Source organism: Ruditapes philippinarum, unplaced genomic scaffold (genome assembly GCF_026571515.1).
Source record: "Ruditapes philippinarum isolate M1 unplaced genomic scaffold, ASM2657151v2 ctg143_1_1_1_1, whole genome shotgun sequence".
In the NCBI taxonomy this organism is placed as follows: Eukaryota; Metazoa; Mollusca; class Bivalvia; order Venerida; family Veneridae; genus Ruditapes; species Ruditapes philippinarum.
In genome coordinates, this window is record NW_026862181.1 from 176231 (window position 1) to 192137 (window position 15907).

A 15907-nucleotide genomic window follows, 5' to 3' on the forward strand; every position below is an offset into this window, starting at 1 on the left:
ATAATATTGCAATTCTTATTTTAATATGTATCTGACAGGACTTTTCAAACACCATTACAGATACAATGGAAAGTGGAAATTTTTATTTATACATTCAATTAGGGCTGTCATTGATGGAAAATTTTGTATCGATATATCAAGAGACAATATAGACGATATATAGATATAGTTTGACAAAGATACAATGAAAAGCATTTAAATATGTGTTATAAATTGGGATCATGGTGTTATGCATGCTTGTGTTAGACATTACAAATACTACAAACTCACAGAAAGTTTTTTATCTCTATTTTTGTCACTGACATAAGAAAAACAGTTTTAAGTTCAAGTTAGCCAATAAAACTGGAAAATGTGAATTCTCTTATTAGGCAAAATAGAGAGGTATAATTATAAACAAACAGAAATGAATAAATTTTAGTCTTGTTTCGATATTTTGATATTTAATGACAGCCCTACATTCAATGCAAGTCTTATAAGTGGCATATTGAGAATGTGTTTCCTGATAACATCATGGCTACCTGTTATTACCTCTTTATGAATTCTTGTTATTTTCCAAATTTTATGTAATGTTATATTTTTTTTTCCATGTTATGTACTGCCTTGAGTTTACATTCACAGTTTATTCACTTTAGAGTAACTGTTAGATATGTTACAATTTATTAATAAAATGAATATTTATGTTTGTTTTAATTTCTTTTTCACTATCCTGTTTCTTGTACATAGAAAACAGCACAGCCATTTAAAAAGTGCCACAAGTAAAGAACTTGATACAGGAATGGTCTTTTCATTGCTTTTACAAATGATCCGGTAAAGTATCATATACATTAAGCTAGATAAAAAGGAATAAGAACTTAAATACTATGAACTGGTAGCAATTTATCTAATTTGTAAACCCAAATCAATCGCATTGATTACAAGATGCACAGGAAGCATATTATTGTTAATTGCGGTAATAAACGACTTGACAAAACATCTTAAAAAGCTCATAATAATTTTAATACATACCTGCTACTAGTGTTTTGTTGGCAACATGTGACACCAGAAAATTGTTTTTCTCATTAATGCATTGTAGCTTCATTCTTCCCAGGGGTATACCTATATGTAACTTGTAATACAAGTTACAACATATATTTGTAAATGAAATGAAGTGGCAAAAATTTCACGGAACACCGTTTTTTTTTCTTAAACATTTCAAAAACATTTGAAAGGACATTATAAAAATTTGTACATCTTCATACCTGTAGATATTGTTCTTAAAATTCCACGGAAAATAAAACTGTGCATTGCCTTTGTGAGCAATTAAGTTGATACATCTAAATACATTCTTGTATTTTCTGATATCAAAAATTTATATGAATATATTTGTTTTGGGGGAGTATTTTTCAAAAAGAATGCATTGCAAATGTTTAGGGGGATGGAAGGTAAATGTTTGATCAGTTGGGTATTTTTCTGGAAAGAGCTTTCCTAGCTTGTCAAAGGGGTACCTGTCCATTTGAGGGGATATGGTTTTAAAAGCTTGTCCATGGAGTATTTTTCAGGAAAGTTCTTTCCAATGGTTGTCTGAGGTGTACCTGTCCAGGGGGAGGGGGGTTTAAATGCTTGTCTGGGGGGGGGGGGGGGTATTTTTTTTTGGAAAAAAGTGCCTTTCAGGGGTTGTCCAAGGAGTACCTATCAAGGGCGTGCAGGTACATTATGCTTGTCCAGTGGGTTCTTTTTCAGGAAATAACTTCCATATATTGTCTAAGGGATGCATGTTCAGTCAGGTGCTTGAAATGCTTGTCCAGTGGTAACTGTGGGGCATGTTGGAAAATTCTTGTAAATAGCGGGTATTTTCATGAAAATGCCTTCCACAGGTTGTCCATGTACATGCCCTAAGGGGGGTGGGATGAAAATGTTGGAAAATGCTTATCCAGTGAAGCATTAGGAAAAGTGCCTCAATAGGTTGTCCAAGGTACGATTTTTTGGAAAAACCGGTATTTTATAAAAAAATCATAATTTTTCAATTAATGCCTTCTAATTTCGTACAACTTTCGCATAAAAATCTTTAATTGGGCAAATCTTATTTGTGCCGACGTAAGATGAAAGTATCTGACAACTAGTACACTTAAAAGTCAATAAACGGCCGCATAATTTACATAAGCAGCCCAGATGTAAAAGGTCATGCGCGACCAGTTTTGTCTATCAAATTGTGTGACACTTTACTTTCTATTTATTCCTTACAATTTTTTTTAAGTTTCTACTAAGAATATATACATAATTTATAATAATAATATATAATTATTACACCATCTTTACATCAAAACATATACCACGACAATGCGTATTGCAATATATTGCAATACGCTAGGCAAAATGGCAATATATTGCAATTACAGTTTTTGCCATATTGCTACACCCCTATTCCCATAGGTTTTTCCAAGGGGTACATGTCCAGGGGGTGTTTCAAAACACTTGTCCCAGGGGGTATTTTTTTAGGAAGTACTTTCCATAGGTTGTCCAAGGGGTACATAGTCCAGGGAGGGTGTTTCGAAACACTTGTCCAGGGGGTATTTGTTTAGGAAAAGTGCCTTCCATAGGTTGTCCAAGGGTTCATGTCCAGGGGGGTGTTTCGAAAACACTTGTCAAGGGGGGTATTTTTACAGGAAAAAGTGGCTTCCATAGGTTGTCCAAGGGTAACATGTCCAGGGGGGTGTTTTCGAAACACTTGTCCAGGGGGGTATTTTTTTAGGAAAAGTGCCTTCCATAGGTTGTCCAAGGGGTTCATGTCCAGGGGGGTGTTTCAAAACACTTGTCCAGGGGGGTATTTTTTAGGAAAAGTGCCTTCCATAGGTTGTCCAAAGGGTTCATGTCCAGGGGGGTGTTTCGAAACACTTGTCCAGGGGGGTATTTTACAGGAAAAGTGCCTTCCATAGCTTGTCCAGGGTAAATGTCCAGGGGGGTGTTTCTAAACACTTGTCCAGGGGGTATTTTTACAGGAAAAGTGCCTTCCATAGGTTGTCCAAGGGGTACATGTCCAGGGGGGGCGTGATTCGAAACACTTGTCCAGGGGGGTATTGTTTGAGGAAAAGTGCCTTCCATAGGTTGTCCAAGGGGTTCATGTCCAGGGGGGTGTTCTAAAACTTGTCCAGGGGGTATTTTTTACAGGAAAGTGCCTTCCAATAGGTTGTCCAGGGGGGGTGTTTCGAAACACTTGTCAGGTGGGTATTTTTAGGAAAAGTGCCTTCCATAGGTTGTCCAAGGGGTTCATGTCCAGGGGGTGTTCGAAACACTTGTCCAGGGGGGTATTTTTACAGGAAAATGTGCCTTCCATAGTTTTGTCCAAGGGGTACATGTCAGGCGGGGGTGTTTTTGAAACACTTGTCCAGGGGGTTTATTTTAGGGAAAAGTGCCTTCCATAGGTTGTCCAAGGGGTACATGTCCAGGGGGGTGTTTCGAAAACACTTGTCCAGGGGGGTATTTTACAGGAAAAGTGCCTTCTATAGGTTGTCCAAGGGGTACATGTCCAGGGGGGTGTTTCGAAACACTTGTCCAGGGGGGTAATTTTTTAGGAAAGTGCCTTCCATAGGTTGTCAAAAGGGGGTTTTTTTTCATGTCCACCGCGGGGGGTGTTTCAAAACACTTGTCCGGGGGGTATTTTTACAGGAAAAGTGCCTTCCATTAGGTTGTTCCAAGGGGTACATGTCCCAGGGGGGTTGTTTTTCGAAACACTTGTCCAGGGGGGTATTTTAGGAAAGTGCCTTCCATAGGTTGTCCAAGGGGTTCATGTCAGGGGGGGTGTTTCGAAACACTTGTCCAGGGGGGTATTTTTTACAGGAAAAGTGCCTTCCATAGGTTGTCCAAGGGGTATCCATCCAAAGGGGATGTTGGGAAAATTGTTGTCAAATAGGGTATTTTCCATGGCAATGAAGGGGTCAATGATAAGTGTGTCCAGGGGGGTATTTTGGGGTGAAAGTGCCTTCCATAGGGGGGGTGCGGATATTTTCTGGAATAGCCCAATGAGCTGAAAAAGAAATATGGACAGCAAAAGTTGCGTTTGACTATGAATTCTCTATTAGTTACATATCACATATTAAGTTCAACCGAATATCTTTAGATTAATAAGCATAGTCATACTGATTATGGATAAAACATTTTTATTTTTAGAGAAAAATTAAAAACTGGTTTCTCACGGATGAAACTTCCGGTCGAAAATTTAGCATATTTTACTTCATAGTTACATACCGAGAGCAAGGTAAAGTCTTCGGACACCAGTTTTGGCTTCAATCTTTTCAAGAATATCTGTCATTGCATTTTTCTCGTGCAATTTTGCATCTAATTTTTTTTTCCACCGAAGTTTTTTTTTTCACTGCTTCGCCCTCTTTCTTTTTCGAAAAAAAAGCTGGTCCTGGGAATTTTTTTGGGAAAAAATGATCGTGTAAATTGGGAAAACCCGCTGAAACCCGGGAAAAATTTTTTCAAAATTCAATACACAGCTTAAATTGAATCTATTTTTTTATCAATTTAAGTTGAAAAGGGATATTATTTTCAAGTTAAATTAGGGTTTTCTAGGGTACATAATCCACAATACGGAAATGAAAATCGTGAAAAAAATTAAAAAAGGACTTGCAAACCCTAAATTTACATGTAAAACAAAATGAGCAACCCCACCAAAAGTACAACAAGTTTTTTCTGCCAGTTGGAAAAAAAAGATTTTTTAAAAAAGTAAATTTCTTTGGGGAAGGAAAGGGGTTGGGAAAAGTGGTTTTGAGTATTTTCATTTTTTTAAAATCCGCCCTATTTTACATTTTAAATTGGGGAGGTATCAATGTATTTTTTTTTAAAAAAAAATTTTATGCAAAGCACTTTAAAAATGTGTTAAAATATTAATTAATTGATTTTTATGTGATAATTGAATTTATGTCTAAATGTGTAATATAAATCTGTGATGTGATTAAAAAGTAAGTCATATTTTTGAATTTCAAAGTACACTGTAATTAATTCATTGCATTGATAAATGTCATTATACCTACTTGCACACTTATTAATTAATTACTTCTTTAATTTTTTTTCATTATAAACATTTATATATGATTTAATTTAATTAGTGTGTTCTTATTACATTAATGGGAAACTGGGACAAAAGATTTAAGTTCCAGACAGTATACTCGGTTCCTATGATATCAAGGGTTCTATGATATCAAGGTATTTAAATTTTCTGCGACTGCTAGTAAAAGCAACACATGATGTAGCCTAATTAATTCGGCGTGAACGGTTTGACCCATTTTACAGACTTTTTTTTTTTCTTACTGTCAAACCGTTGGAAAAAAGACAGCGCCCGTCCAAAATTATCTCGGTGTCTCTTTGACAAGTCTAATTAGTTGGACTACACATGATGATGCTAATATTTGTAAAACTTGCACACTAGATTCATTTTCATCTGCCAATAAATTTAATTTGGTGAATAATGAATGTATTTGTAACAAGAAAACTTTTTTATAAAACCTTCATATTTGACTACCATTTTCCTTAATGGTTTTTACACAGTCAATTAAAATATGTTATAAATACATATACTGACATATAGTCTGTTCATATAGTTTTTATTTTATAGCAAGTTAACTGTTGGAAGTTTTTCACAACTTAACCTGAAAGTTTTGAACAATCTATCCTTCCATACTTGCTTTTTTTGGGATTACCTTGATACCGTAGTAACCTCCTCTGAAATTACCCAAAATGGCAGACATTGAAAATATTCTAAAAAATGTCATTTTATTGGTTCTTTTGAAATATTTTTTTGACAAACAGGTCTGGAAAAGGTTCAATTATAAGATGGAAGAAAAATCTCATTCATTTATGATATTTATATTTAAATATTTTCCGATAAACATTAAGTACCGTGATATCATAGAACCCCGGGCTACATGGAACATACATTTTGCATTAAGTGATATCAGAAAATAAAAATAACAATAAAAAAAACTTACCAAGTTTTCATTGTGGTCAATAATTATTATTATCATTATTACATGTATTATTATTATTACAGTTGCCTCAGAAAATTATGAGATTGATCAAAATCCATATTTTTGCTAGGTCACAACAAAAATTATAGTTTTACCTTCAATTTTTATGCCACCGCAATCTGCGATGCGGTGGCATATAGCGATTCACCTGTGTGTGTGTGTGTTTGTGTGTGTGTGTGTGTGTGTGTTATATAGATTATATAGTGAACTTAAAAAATCTTCTTGTGAAAAACTACTAGTCCAATTTCAACCAAACTTGGTAGGATTGTTCCTTGGGTGAAGGGCTTCCAAAGTTGTTCAAAGAATTTCATTCCATGCAGAAATCTGGTTGCCATGGCAACCAAAAGAAATTATAAGAATAAATTAAAAAAATCTTCTTGTAAAGACCCAAAAGGCCTAGAGCTTAGATATTTTGCATAAGGCATTGTCTGGTAGACCTCTAACAAGATTGTTCAAATTATAGCCCTGGGGTCAAAATTGGCCCCGCCCCGGGGGTCATTGATTTTCACTATGTACATATAGTAAAAACTTTAAATACCTTTTTGTAATAACCCAAAAGGCCTAGAGATTAGATATTTTGCATAAGGCATCATCTGGTAGACCCTTACCAAGATTGTTCAAATTATAGCCCTTGGGTCAAAATCGGCCCCGCCCCGGGGTCATAGATTTTCGCTATATGTACATATAGTAAAAACTTAAAACACCTTCTTGTAAAGACCCAAAAGGTCTAGAGCTTAGATATTTTGCATAAGGTATTGTCTGGTAGACCTCTACCCAGATTGTTCAAATTATAGCCCTGGGGTGTAAATCGGCCCCGCCCCAGGGGTCATTGGTTTTCCTTATATGTATATAGTAAAAACTTAAAAAAATTCTTCTAGCAATTGACAAATGCTAGAGGTTAGATATCTTGCATGAAACATTGTGTTGTAAACCTCTAGCAAGATTGTTCAAATTATAGCCCTGGGGTCAAAATTGCCCCGCCCTGGGGGTCATTGATTTCAATATATACATATAGTAAAAAATAAAAAAATCCAATTGTCTGAAGGTACAAGGCTTAGAGCTTTAATATTTGTTAAATAATATCATCTAAAGGTACTCTACCAAAGTTGTTCAAATTTTGCCTCTTGTGTCAAAATTAGCCCCGCCCCTGGGAGCCATAGGTTTATCTTATATGTATATAGTTAAAACTTAAAAAATCATCTTCTCTAAATTTACAAAGGATAGAGTTAAGATATTTTGCATGAAACATTGTGTAGTGAACCTCTAGCAAGATTGTTCAAATTATAGCCCTGGGGTCAAAATTGGTTCAGCCCCGGGGGTCATTGATTTTCATCATGTACATATAGTGAAAAAAAATTATATTTTTGTCAGAACGTTCAAGACATAGAGCTTTGATATTTGATATATAATATCATCTATAGGTCCTCTACCAAAGTTGTTCAAATGTCAAAAATTGGCACTGTTCGGGGGGCAATGATACTCATTATGTACACATATTAAAAACAGAAAATAAAACAAATGTTTGATGAATGGGAGAAAGCTATAGCTTAGATATTTGACTTGAAATGTTGTTTGGTGGACCTGTATCAAGATTGTTATTAAACCCTTGGGTCAAAATTATGCCTTGCCCAAGGAGACAGTGACCTACTTTCTTGTCCTTTGATGTACAGCAATGAAATTTTGACCATGTGCACAGTTTTAGTTGTAAAATTGAACTTTGGTCTAGATTTTGATGATGTGACCTACTTTCTTGTCCTTTGATGCACAGCTATGAAATTTGAACCATGCGGTGGCATAGCATTTTTCTCAAATGCAATCTTGTTTAATTTAAAGGTCAAGTGTTACACAGTAGTTCTATTCAAAACTTCACTTTTATAACACAAAAATTAATTTTTCTACACAATTTAACAGGGTCTGGACTTTTTGAAAAGAATATAAATAGAATTATTTTTATACACAGATTTGAAATATTTTTTGCTGAAAACTTTGTTAATGAGTGTATGATGAAATAGGTCAACTTGTACTAGTACTAGACTAGCTATAATTAAATGTAAAGATTTTGTCTGGAGCATATATCAAAAATCTACACGTTGGGTTGATCCACAATAATTGTTCCCCATCATGAGATGTAGTTAGATTGCACATATGAACCGGTCTGAGTAGGAAATTGTTGTCCTGAGTGAAACTTCGACAACTGCATTGAGGAATTATTATATAACTTGGCACAAACATTCAACTTTGTGAGGCATTATGTTGTGCTCAAACTCACAGTGTCTAGATTGAGGTCCAAAGAGAAAATAATGAAAATATGAGAATGGACCATTGAGTCGTAATGAATTGAGAGATAATATGTGCAATTAAATGTGAATTTTGTGAAATTGCATGCTTGTTATATTTTGAGCTACAGGTATGAAATTTGATATCAGTTAATCTAGATTCTAACTATGTGCATCCTTTTCATTTGTAATTATTCAATATTAATTTCTTTATCCTTGACATTAAGAGCCTTAATAATACATGTTAGGGTCATTGTTTAACCAAATAATGATAACCTTTAGTTCTGAATTTTGTAATAATGTATAAGCTTGCTTCAGTGATACAGATTGTCCATAACTATTCCATTAAATCTTTATGTGTTTAAAAATCTGGTATCACACCCCAAATAAATTTCCCATGCAATAATTGATCCAGTGGTACAATCTTTACTATATTGCCAGTGGGGTGGCGCCATCCTGTTTATTATGGCAATTGGACCATCCTGCCTATAATCCCAAAGGGACTGTCCTTATTATAATCCTTATGGGGGTCATCCTTTAACCATAATGTAAATGGGAGCTATCCTAACTTTCATCCCAGTGGGGCCATCCTGTCTATTATCCCAATGGGATTGTCCTTATAATAATTAATCCTTACAGGGGCTCTTTAACCATAATCCAATGGGGGCTATCCTTACAGTTATCCTAATGGTGTCATCTTTACTATAATCCCAGTGTGGCCATCCTTACTATAAATCCCATGGACCATCCTTACTGGTAATTTCATTTGTGCCAATCCTTACTATAATCCAAGTGGGGCCATCCTTATAGTTATTATAATGGGCCATCCATCTTTTAATCCCAGCTGGGCCATCCTTACTATAATCCCAGTGGGGCCATCCTTACAGTTATTCTATTGGGGCCATCAATTTTATAATCCCAGATAGGCCATCCTTACTATAATCCCAGTTGTTACTTCCTGACTATAATCCCAGTGGGACCATCATTACAATATTCCCAGTGGAGCCTAATTATTCCTTACAGTTAATCTAATGGGACCATCCTTACTATAAATCCCACTTGGACCATCCTTACTATAATTCCATTTGGGCCATCCTTACTATAATCCCAGTGGGGCCATCCTTACAGTTATTCTAATGGGGCCATCCATTTTATAATCCCAATGAGGCCATCCTTACTATAATCCCAGTTGTTACTTCCTGACTATAATCCCAGTGGGACCATCCTTACAGTTAATCTAATGGGACCATCCTTGCTATAATCCCAGTGGGGCCATCCTTACTATAATCCCTGAGTGGGACCATCCTCGCAATTATTGTAATGGGACCATACTTATTATATAATCCCAGTGGGGCCATCCTTACTATAATCCCATTGGGGCCATCCTTGTGTCGTAGGGCGAATTATAAATTGAAATGAGTTATGTTTTTGAATTGATAAATATATTAAATAGATAAATAATTGAATAAATCATGCATGCTGTTTTTTATTTCCTATTCCCCTTATTATTACCATTGTCAAAACAGTCCTATAAACCTTTCCTGTATACCTATACAATAGCTGAATTATCCTTCCCAATCTATACTTTTTCTTTCTTCATAGCCTATTACATAACAATAAGTCGCTTTCTTTCTAACCTGTGACCCGTTTACATTGTACACGAATGCAATGCTTCATTGCATTCGCCATTAACTGTGTATTGTATACAGACTACCTTGTAAACTATCAAATAAATATTGTTTATATATCTTTGATATATCTTTATTTCACAGGTTAGTGATACATTTTTGTTGTGCATTTCACTCTAGTAATAAGTATAAGTAATTTGTATTAAACTCTATTCTTAATAAGTATTTTAAAGCTCAACTATGTAGAAGTAATCGTTCATGTTATCACTTCATATTTTGTATACATGAACTTTGTTTATATATTGATTCATTTGCATTCGCCATTAACTGTGTATTATGTACAGACGTACCTTGTAAACTATCAAATAAATATTGTTTATATATCTTTGATATATCTTTATTTCACTGTTACCAATCCCTTGCAAAGGACCCATGCTTGAGGCCATCCATTTAAAAAGATAGCGAGCCATCCTGCGGATAATTCCTAGTAGGGGCCATTTTACTTAATCTAAGAATCTTTCCTTTAAAATTATGTTTGCATCCATAAATAACCCTAAAAGGGGAACCCCTTTAACAGTTATGTCTAATGTAATTCCTGTACTATAATCCAGGGGGCCCATCCTAACTTTTTAACCCCTGAGTGGGACCATCCTTACAGTTATTCTAATGGGCCCATTCTTACAATAATCCCAGTGGAGCCGTCCTTACTATAATCCCAGAGTGGACCATCCTTACAGTTAATCTAATTAGGCCATCCTTAGTGGGGGCCATCCTTACTATAATCCTAGTAGGGGCCATTTTACTATAATCTCCAGAATAATACTTTAAATATGTTTGAAACAAAATAGACTAAAATGGAATCCCTAAAGTATGCTAAAAAAGTAAAATGTGCATGCTCAGTTTGATTTTGGGTAGTGGAAAGTGTAAGGTACAGTCCAGAGCACCAGTTTAAGAAGTATTCAACTTTGCACATGACATTGATGAAATTTGGATAAGGAAAACGATTTTGGACAAGACTTGTTTACCAAAAATTTTGTTCATGATAAGTAAAATGCTTTCCTGCATGAGTACGTTGGAATATGTCAAGATACCCCATGTAGAAATTTTCTGACCCGCTTTGGATCAGCCTTAAACCTTATGTTAAATAAGAAATGTTTTTATTGTTACAAGTTTACAATAAGTTGTTGGTATATATTTACTTTCAGCATTGGTGATTCAGTTTGTTAGTCACAGATTTACAGACTACCATGATCCTACTATAGGTAAACTAAATTCATTAAAATATGTTATGTTATGTTATGTTGTTATTATGTTATGTTATGGACACTAAAATATAGACCAATTTTTATGCTCCTGTCAGCCTGACATATTCCTTTCAATAATTTAGTCCCAGAAAGGTAAACAATACATTTCCTTTCATGTTAATACATGTATATTCTAGGAACATTTAATTATATGAGATCTCAATAAACTTATTTATATTAAGAACATTTCATCTTGTAAATGATTACTAACATATTGGTACATGGACATGAACATTTCATATCACATGTTGCTTTAAGAATATTTAAATGTATGAAAATATTGCACAAAAAACATTTCATGCTGTAACTGTAACAAACATGTTTAGAACATTACTTCTCAAAAATGTTAACATGTTTGCTTTAAAGAACATTTCATCTCACATGTGATAACATATTTTTATTCCTGAAATATTAAAAAATATAGAAGTTCAAATTTTATATCGCTTTAATATGGAAAAATTTGCATAAATACTTAATATGAAGATGAAGAACTCGGCTATTTTTGCTATTACTATCAACGTAACGTTGATTTTTGTATTACAGAAGATGCATATCAGCAGCAAGCCCGTATTGATGGAGAGCCGGCCCAGCTCGACATTCTTGACACGGCAGGCCAGGTATGTTCTATGACACGGATTTCAAATTTTTCAGTTGGTGTAATAGGCACTATATAACATTATCATTTTACAGCACAGTTATTAGACATTTATTTTCATTAGAAAATCATGGTGTTTCTCAATAAATAGCTGCTATACATAATTATGAAATAATTTTTATGAGCTTGTCTGTTTCAAAGAAAAAGTTGAGCTAATATGATCGCTACTGCATCATAGTTATCTTTATGTAGCCTATAAGTCAAACATTTTAAAAGTTATCAACATGAGAATTTGAATACTAGCTTGCTTAACATGACAAGATGCAGTTGTTAGACTTGTATAATTCTGAAAAAGATATTTTTGGAGTTATGTCCCTTTTGACTTAGAGTTTTTATACACCACATGCAGTGCTCTAGGGACTCCTCTGAGTTTTCTAAAATAACTTGACTGGAAATAGTTTTTTCTTATATGCAAAATTCAAGATATTTCTCTCACTCCTTTTTTCCCAGAAAATCATTTCAGTTGTGCATAATACAAATTTGAAAAGCGTTTAAGCGTTTAACGCTTTTAACTCAAATAAGGCTAATCATTGCACAAAAAAATTGATTTTCAATTTTATTATGAATATATTTCTTAATTTTTGGATTGCTAATTTTTCCTTTTTAAGTAGCCCAGTTGATCCATGTAATAATTTCAATTTTTTATAAGCCTTCAGACATTAGTGGAGCACCTTCATTGAAAAATGCAATAAGTACACTAGTACACTATAAGTTAAAACCAGTACTGAAAATGATACCTTAGATATATAGGTATAAACATTTCCTTTCCTTACACAGTTGGAGTTTACCACAATGCGAGAACAATATATGAGACATGGAGAAGGGTTCGTAATCTGTTATTCAATAACAGATAGGCGAAGTTTTGACGAGGTGCTAAATCACAAAAATTTGATTGATCGTGTGAGGTGCAAGGAAAATATCCCGATAATTATAACCGGTAATAAATGCGACCTTGAACATAAGAGAAAGGTGAGTTTAGTTTCAATTTTTATGTGCTACAAAATGAAGCAGTGTTCAATTGAGAATGAAGAAACAAATTTGTGATTGGATTTAAGTTAACATGCTCATCTCTATTTATATATTGTAACAAGTTCATGATGATTTTATCTTTTTATTTTGTCATGGTGCTTATTGAACGAAAGGATGAAAAACATTAAGACACAAAGTTGTCGTTGTTTGATGTATTTTTGATCTTTTTGCCTGACCTTTCTAAAAAAAAAAAAAAAAACCTGCGAATAATGACATCATATTCAATCAGACTTGTAAGATGAATAGTTTATTTTCTTTCATCTTGAAAAATTTCTGTGTATGCAGGAGGCAGACAATGTTGTTTGGGAATTGGAGCAAGGTTGATGTGAAACATCACAGCCTAGTATCAAGGTTGAATCCACAAGACCTATATACCGACTGGGCAAGTCATTGATGGTTTTAACAAACTTAGCCATGCTCGTTAGGTTGTCTAAATTTAATATAATGGAGAGATGCTGTTTAATGCAATTTCATACATATATGATACTACAAATGTAGCTGTAACAATTTTGTTTTCTTGTGTTTAATTAAATGCAGGTTAGTACAGAGGAAGGGGCTCGTTTAGCAGAACAGTTAGGAGCACCATTCTTTGAGACTTCGGCAGTGTCACGACAGTGTGTAGATGACACTTTTCATGGTATTGTACGAGAAATTAGAAGAAAAGAGCATGAAGAACTCTTATCACTTGAAAAACTGGCCAAAAAGAGACAACGAAAGAAAAGAATGCACGCATTCTTCAATCGCTTTAATTTCTTCCGTCGCAGATCCAACAGTCCATAAAGTAGGACAACTGTTAATTTTTGGAATGCTTATTTCTTATAAGTGCCAGGGACTTTCAACATGAAAGACCCAGAAATGCTTACTGTCCAACTGTGTGAAATAGATATATTTGATATTATATATTATGTCACATACGAAAATGAAAATATTTCGGGTTTAATTGAATGATCATTTTATATAGATGGACAAATAAAGAATTTTTTTTTTATATACACCAAATTCAATATTTGACATAATTCCAAGAAATGATTCAATTGATGTATAGAAGATCAAAGAGTTGTACGGACTTGTATCAAATATAAATGTACATAATACTCTAGAACAGTTAGATTTTAGTGTAAATCTGTCCCACTTAAAACAGTTGTGTGTATTTTTAGATATACATGTACAGATATTTTCGTTTTGATGATATAAATACAATGCATTCAAATTATCATTTATGGTTGTTCAGTTTGGTTGTTAACATTAATTTTAAACAGCACTGAGGGTAAAATCTTTAGCAAAGAGCAGAGTTTTGCTTTGAAGTAATTATTGAAAAATTATGAGTAAAATTTAAAGTTATTTGTGAACTTTTATGGGATCAAGTTAACTTATAAATGGTAAAGGATAGTAAATTACTTTTCTGCTTTTGAATCATGGTGACAGGCAACTTATATGTTCTTAATATTTGAGTATTGGTTTGGTCATCTAATCAGCAAGCTTATTTAAGATGGCATGTTGGCTTGTACCAGAGGTGCCACCTGTGCCAGTTCCCTCAACCCCATTCCCCACTTACCCCTGATAGAAGTGGGAAGATCCCTATTCGACCATTTCAATTTCAGCTTACCTGTTATGTATAATGGATTAGTCTAAGAAGGATTTCTTGGTGTTCTTTGCTAAAACAAGTCTCCCCACTCCCCACCCTCCCATTTTAATTAGTACTAGTAGTCTAGGAGAAAGTAATATAAATATATACAGAATCATGTTAATTTCATGATAATTTGTAAATCAATAGTTTGATTTGATTTTCCTGTACATATTTAATAACCAGGAAATCGCAGCTCTATGTATTTATGCATAATATGAAACATGTAAAAACAAAGAATTTTATTACAAATTTTCTTTTTTGCACTCTATATATTATAACATCTGCCAAATTCTTTATAAGCTTTGTTGCTGATTAAAGATATCGTGTAATAATATTATAATAATGTTGAATAATTCAGTACTTCTTTATGTCCTTGACAGAGTCTAAATATAAAATCAAAGAAAATATTTTTTACAATTACTATAACATATATATTTATATAGAATATTTATATAAAATATATTGAAGGTTTTGACCATTTGTCAGATATGAATTTTATTTAAGAAATCTTAAATTTTCATTTTGGTAATGTCAGCTTGTCAGTAAAAAGGTGGAGTAAGATTAAAACCATAGAAACACAAGTGCCAACAAAATTAAACAAATGGTAAGGCTAAGGTCTAGACATGCATGGGTTGCAATTGCCATGACTATTCCTAAAAATTAGGATTTTGCTACAACTAAAGCTCTTCTTTTTTTTCTACATAAAAACTAATGAAAAGCATGCTAAATTTACAGACTTTAGGTTTTGTTTGCCATTTTGAACTTCTACCCATATATCTGCCTTTTTACCAGAGAAAATTGGATTTGAGCTCTACTTGGTTCATTATCATGTGTCCTTAGATGATATCAGTATTTGTTTGTCCAGAAAGCAGACTTCTCTAAATATTGTAAATGGACTTGTTCATCTTTCAATCTGGATAAAAGCATTCATCATTTTTAGGGAAAATTTCAGAAAATGCAATAAATGAGTAACAAGCTGTACAGATCCTTTCAGATGGCACTGATGTACTGGCTAATGTTTGTCTGCACTTGTCACATGGGAAGAATCTATTGCCACCATTAGCCAAAGAGTTAATTTAATAAGCTTTCATCATAGCTCAATCTAACTTTACTTCAGATGTACTTAATTTTTTTTTTTTTTGGTAAATAAGGAGCTGATATGAATTAGATTGATCATAACTTGAGTTAAAATAGATACACTAACACATACCGTACAGATATTATAAATATTTGAAGGAAATGAATTTGTGTTCAATGTTGTTCACTGCTTCAAACATGCTTTCAGTGGTTGTTGATATTACATGTATATTGTATTATTTATTTCAAAGTGCATTATTTATTTTTTAGATTATTTTGTGTTAATTTATGTTTAAAATTCGTTGTGTT

The 15907-nt window shown here is 33.6% G+C and overlaps 2 protein-coding genes across 3 annotated transcripts in view; one reads left to right on the forward strand and one right to left on the reverse strand.

Moving 5' to 3' along the window:
• The window catches only part of LOC132718201 (receptor expression-enhancing protein 5-like), a 39131-nt gene extending 34807 nt beyond the window's left edge, over positions 1-4324 (reverse strand). For both annotated transcript variants that reach the window (XM_060701845.1, XM_060701844.1), the window contains exon 1: positions 4222-4324. In XM_060701845.1, coding sequence (XP_060557828.1) covers positions 4222-4285 — 64 coding nt within the window. In that variant the 5' untranslated portion in view covers positions 4286-4324. The remainder of the gene's footprint in view (positions 1-4221) is intronic.
• Positions 4325-10792: 6468 nt separating this feature from the next.
• LOC132718187 (GTP-binding protein Rit2-like) lies at positions 10793-15649 on the forward strand. Its single transcript, XM_060701823.1, has 5 exons — positions 10793-10829; positions 11088-11168; positions 11754-11827; positions 12643-12834; positions 13432-15649. The coding sequence occupies exons 1-5, from the start codon at positions 10793-10795 to the stop codon at positions 13672-13674; spliced, it is 627 nt and encodes a 208-aa protein (XP_060557806.1). The 3' UTR covers positions 13675-15649.
• The last annotated feature ends 258 nt before the right edge of the window (positions 15650-15907 follow it).

Excerpts from the sequence above, each read along its gene's own strand:
- LOC132718187 (XM_060701823.1), top strand. The coding sequence starts at position 10,793 with ATGTGCATGCTCAGTTTGATTTTGGGTAGTGGAAAGT. Across the intron at positions 10,830-11,087 it reads GATTTTGGGTAGTGGAAAGT|TTGTTGGTATATATTTACTT; the intron begins GTAAGGTACAGT and ends GTTTACAATAAG. Across the intron at positions 11,828-12,642 it reads TTCTTGACACGGCAGGCCAG|TTGGAGTTTACCACAATGCG; the intron begins GTATGTTCTATG and ends TTCCTTACACAG.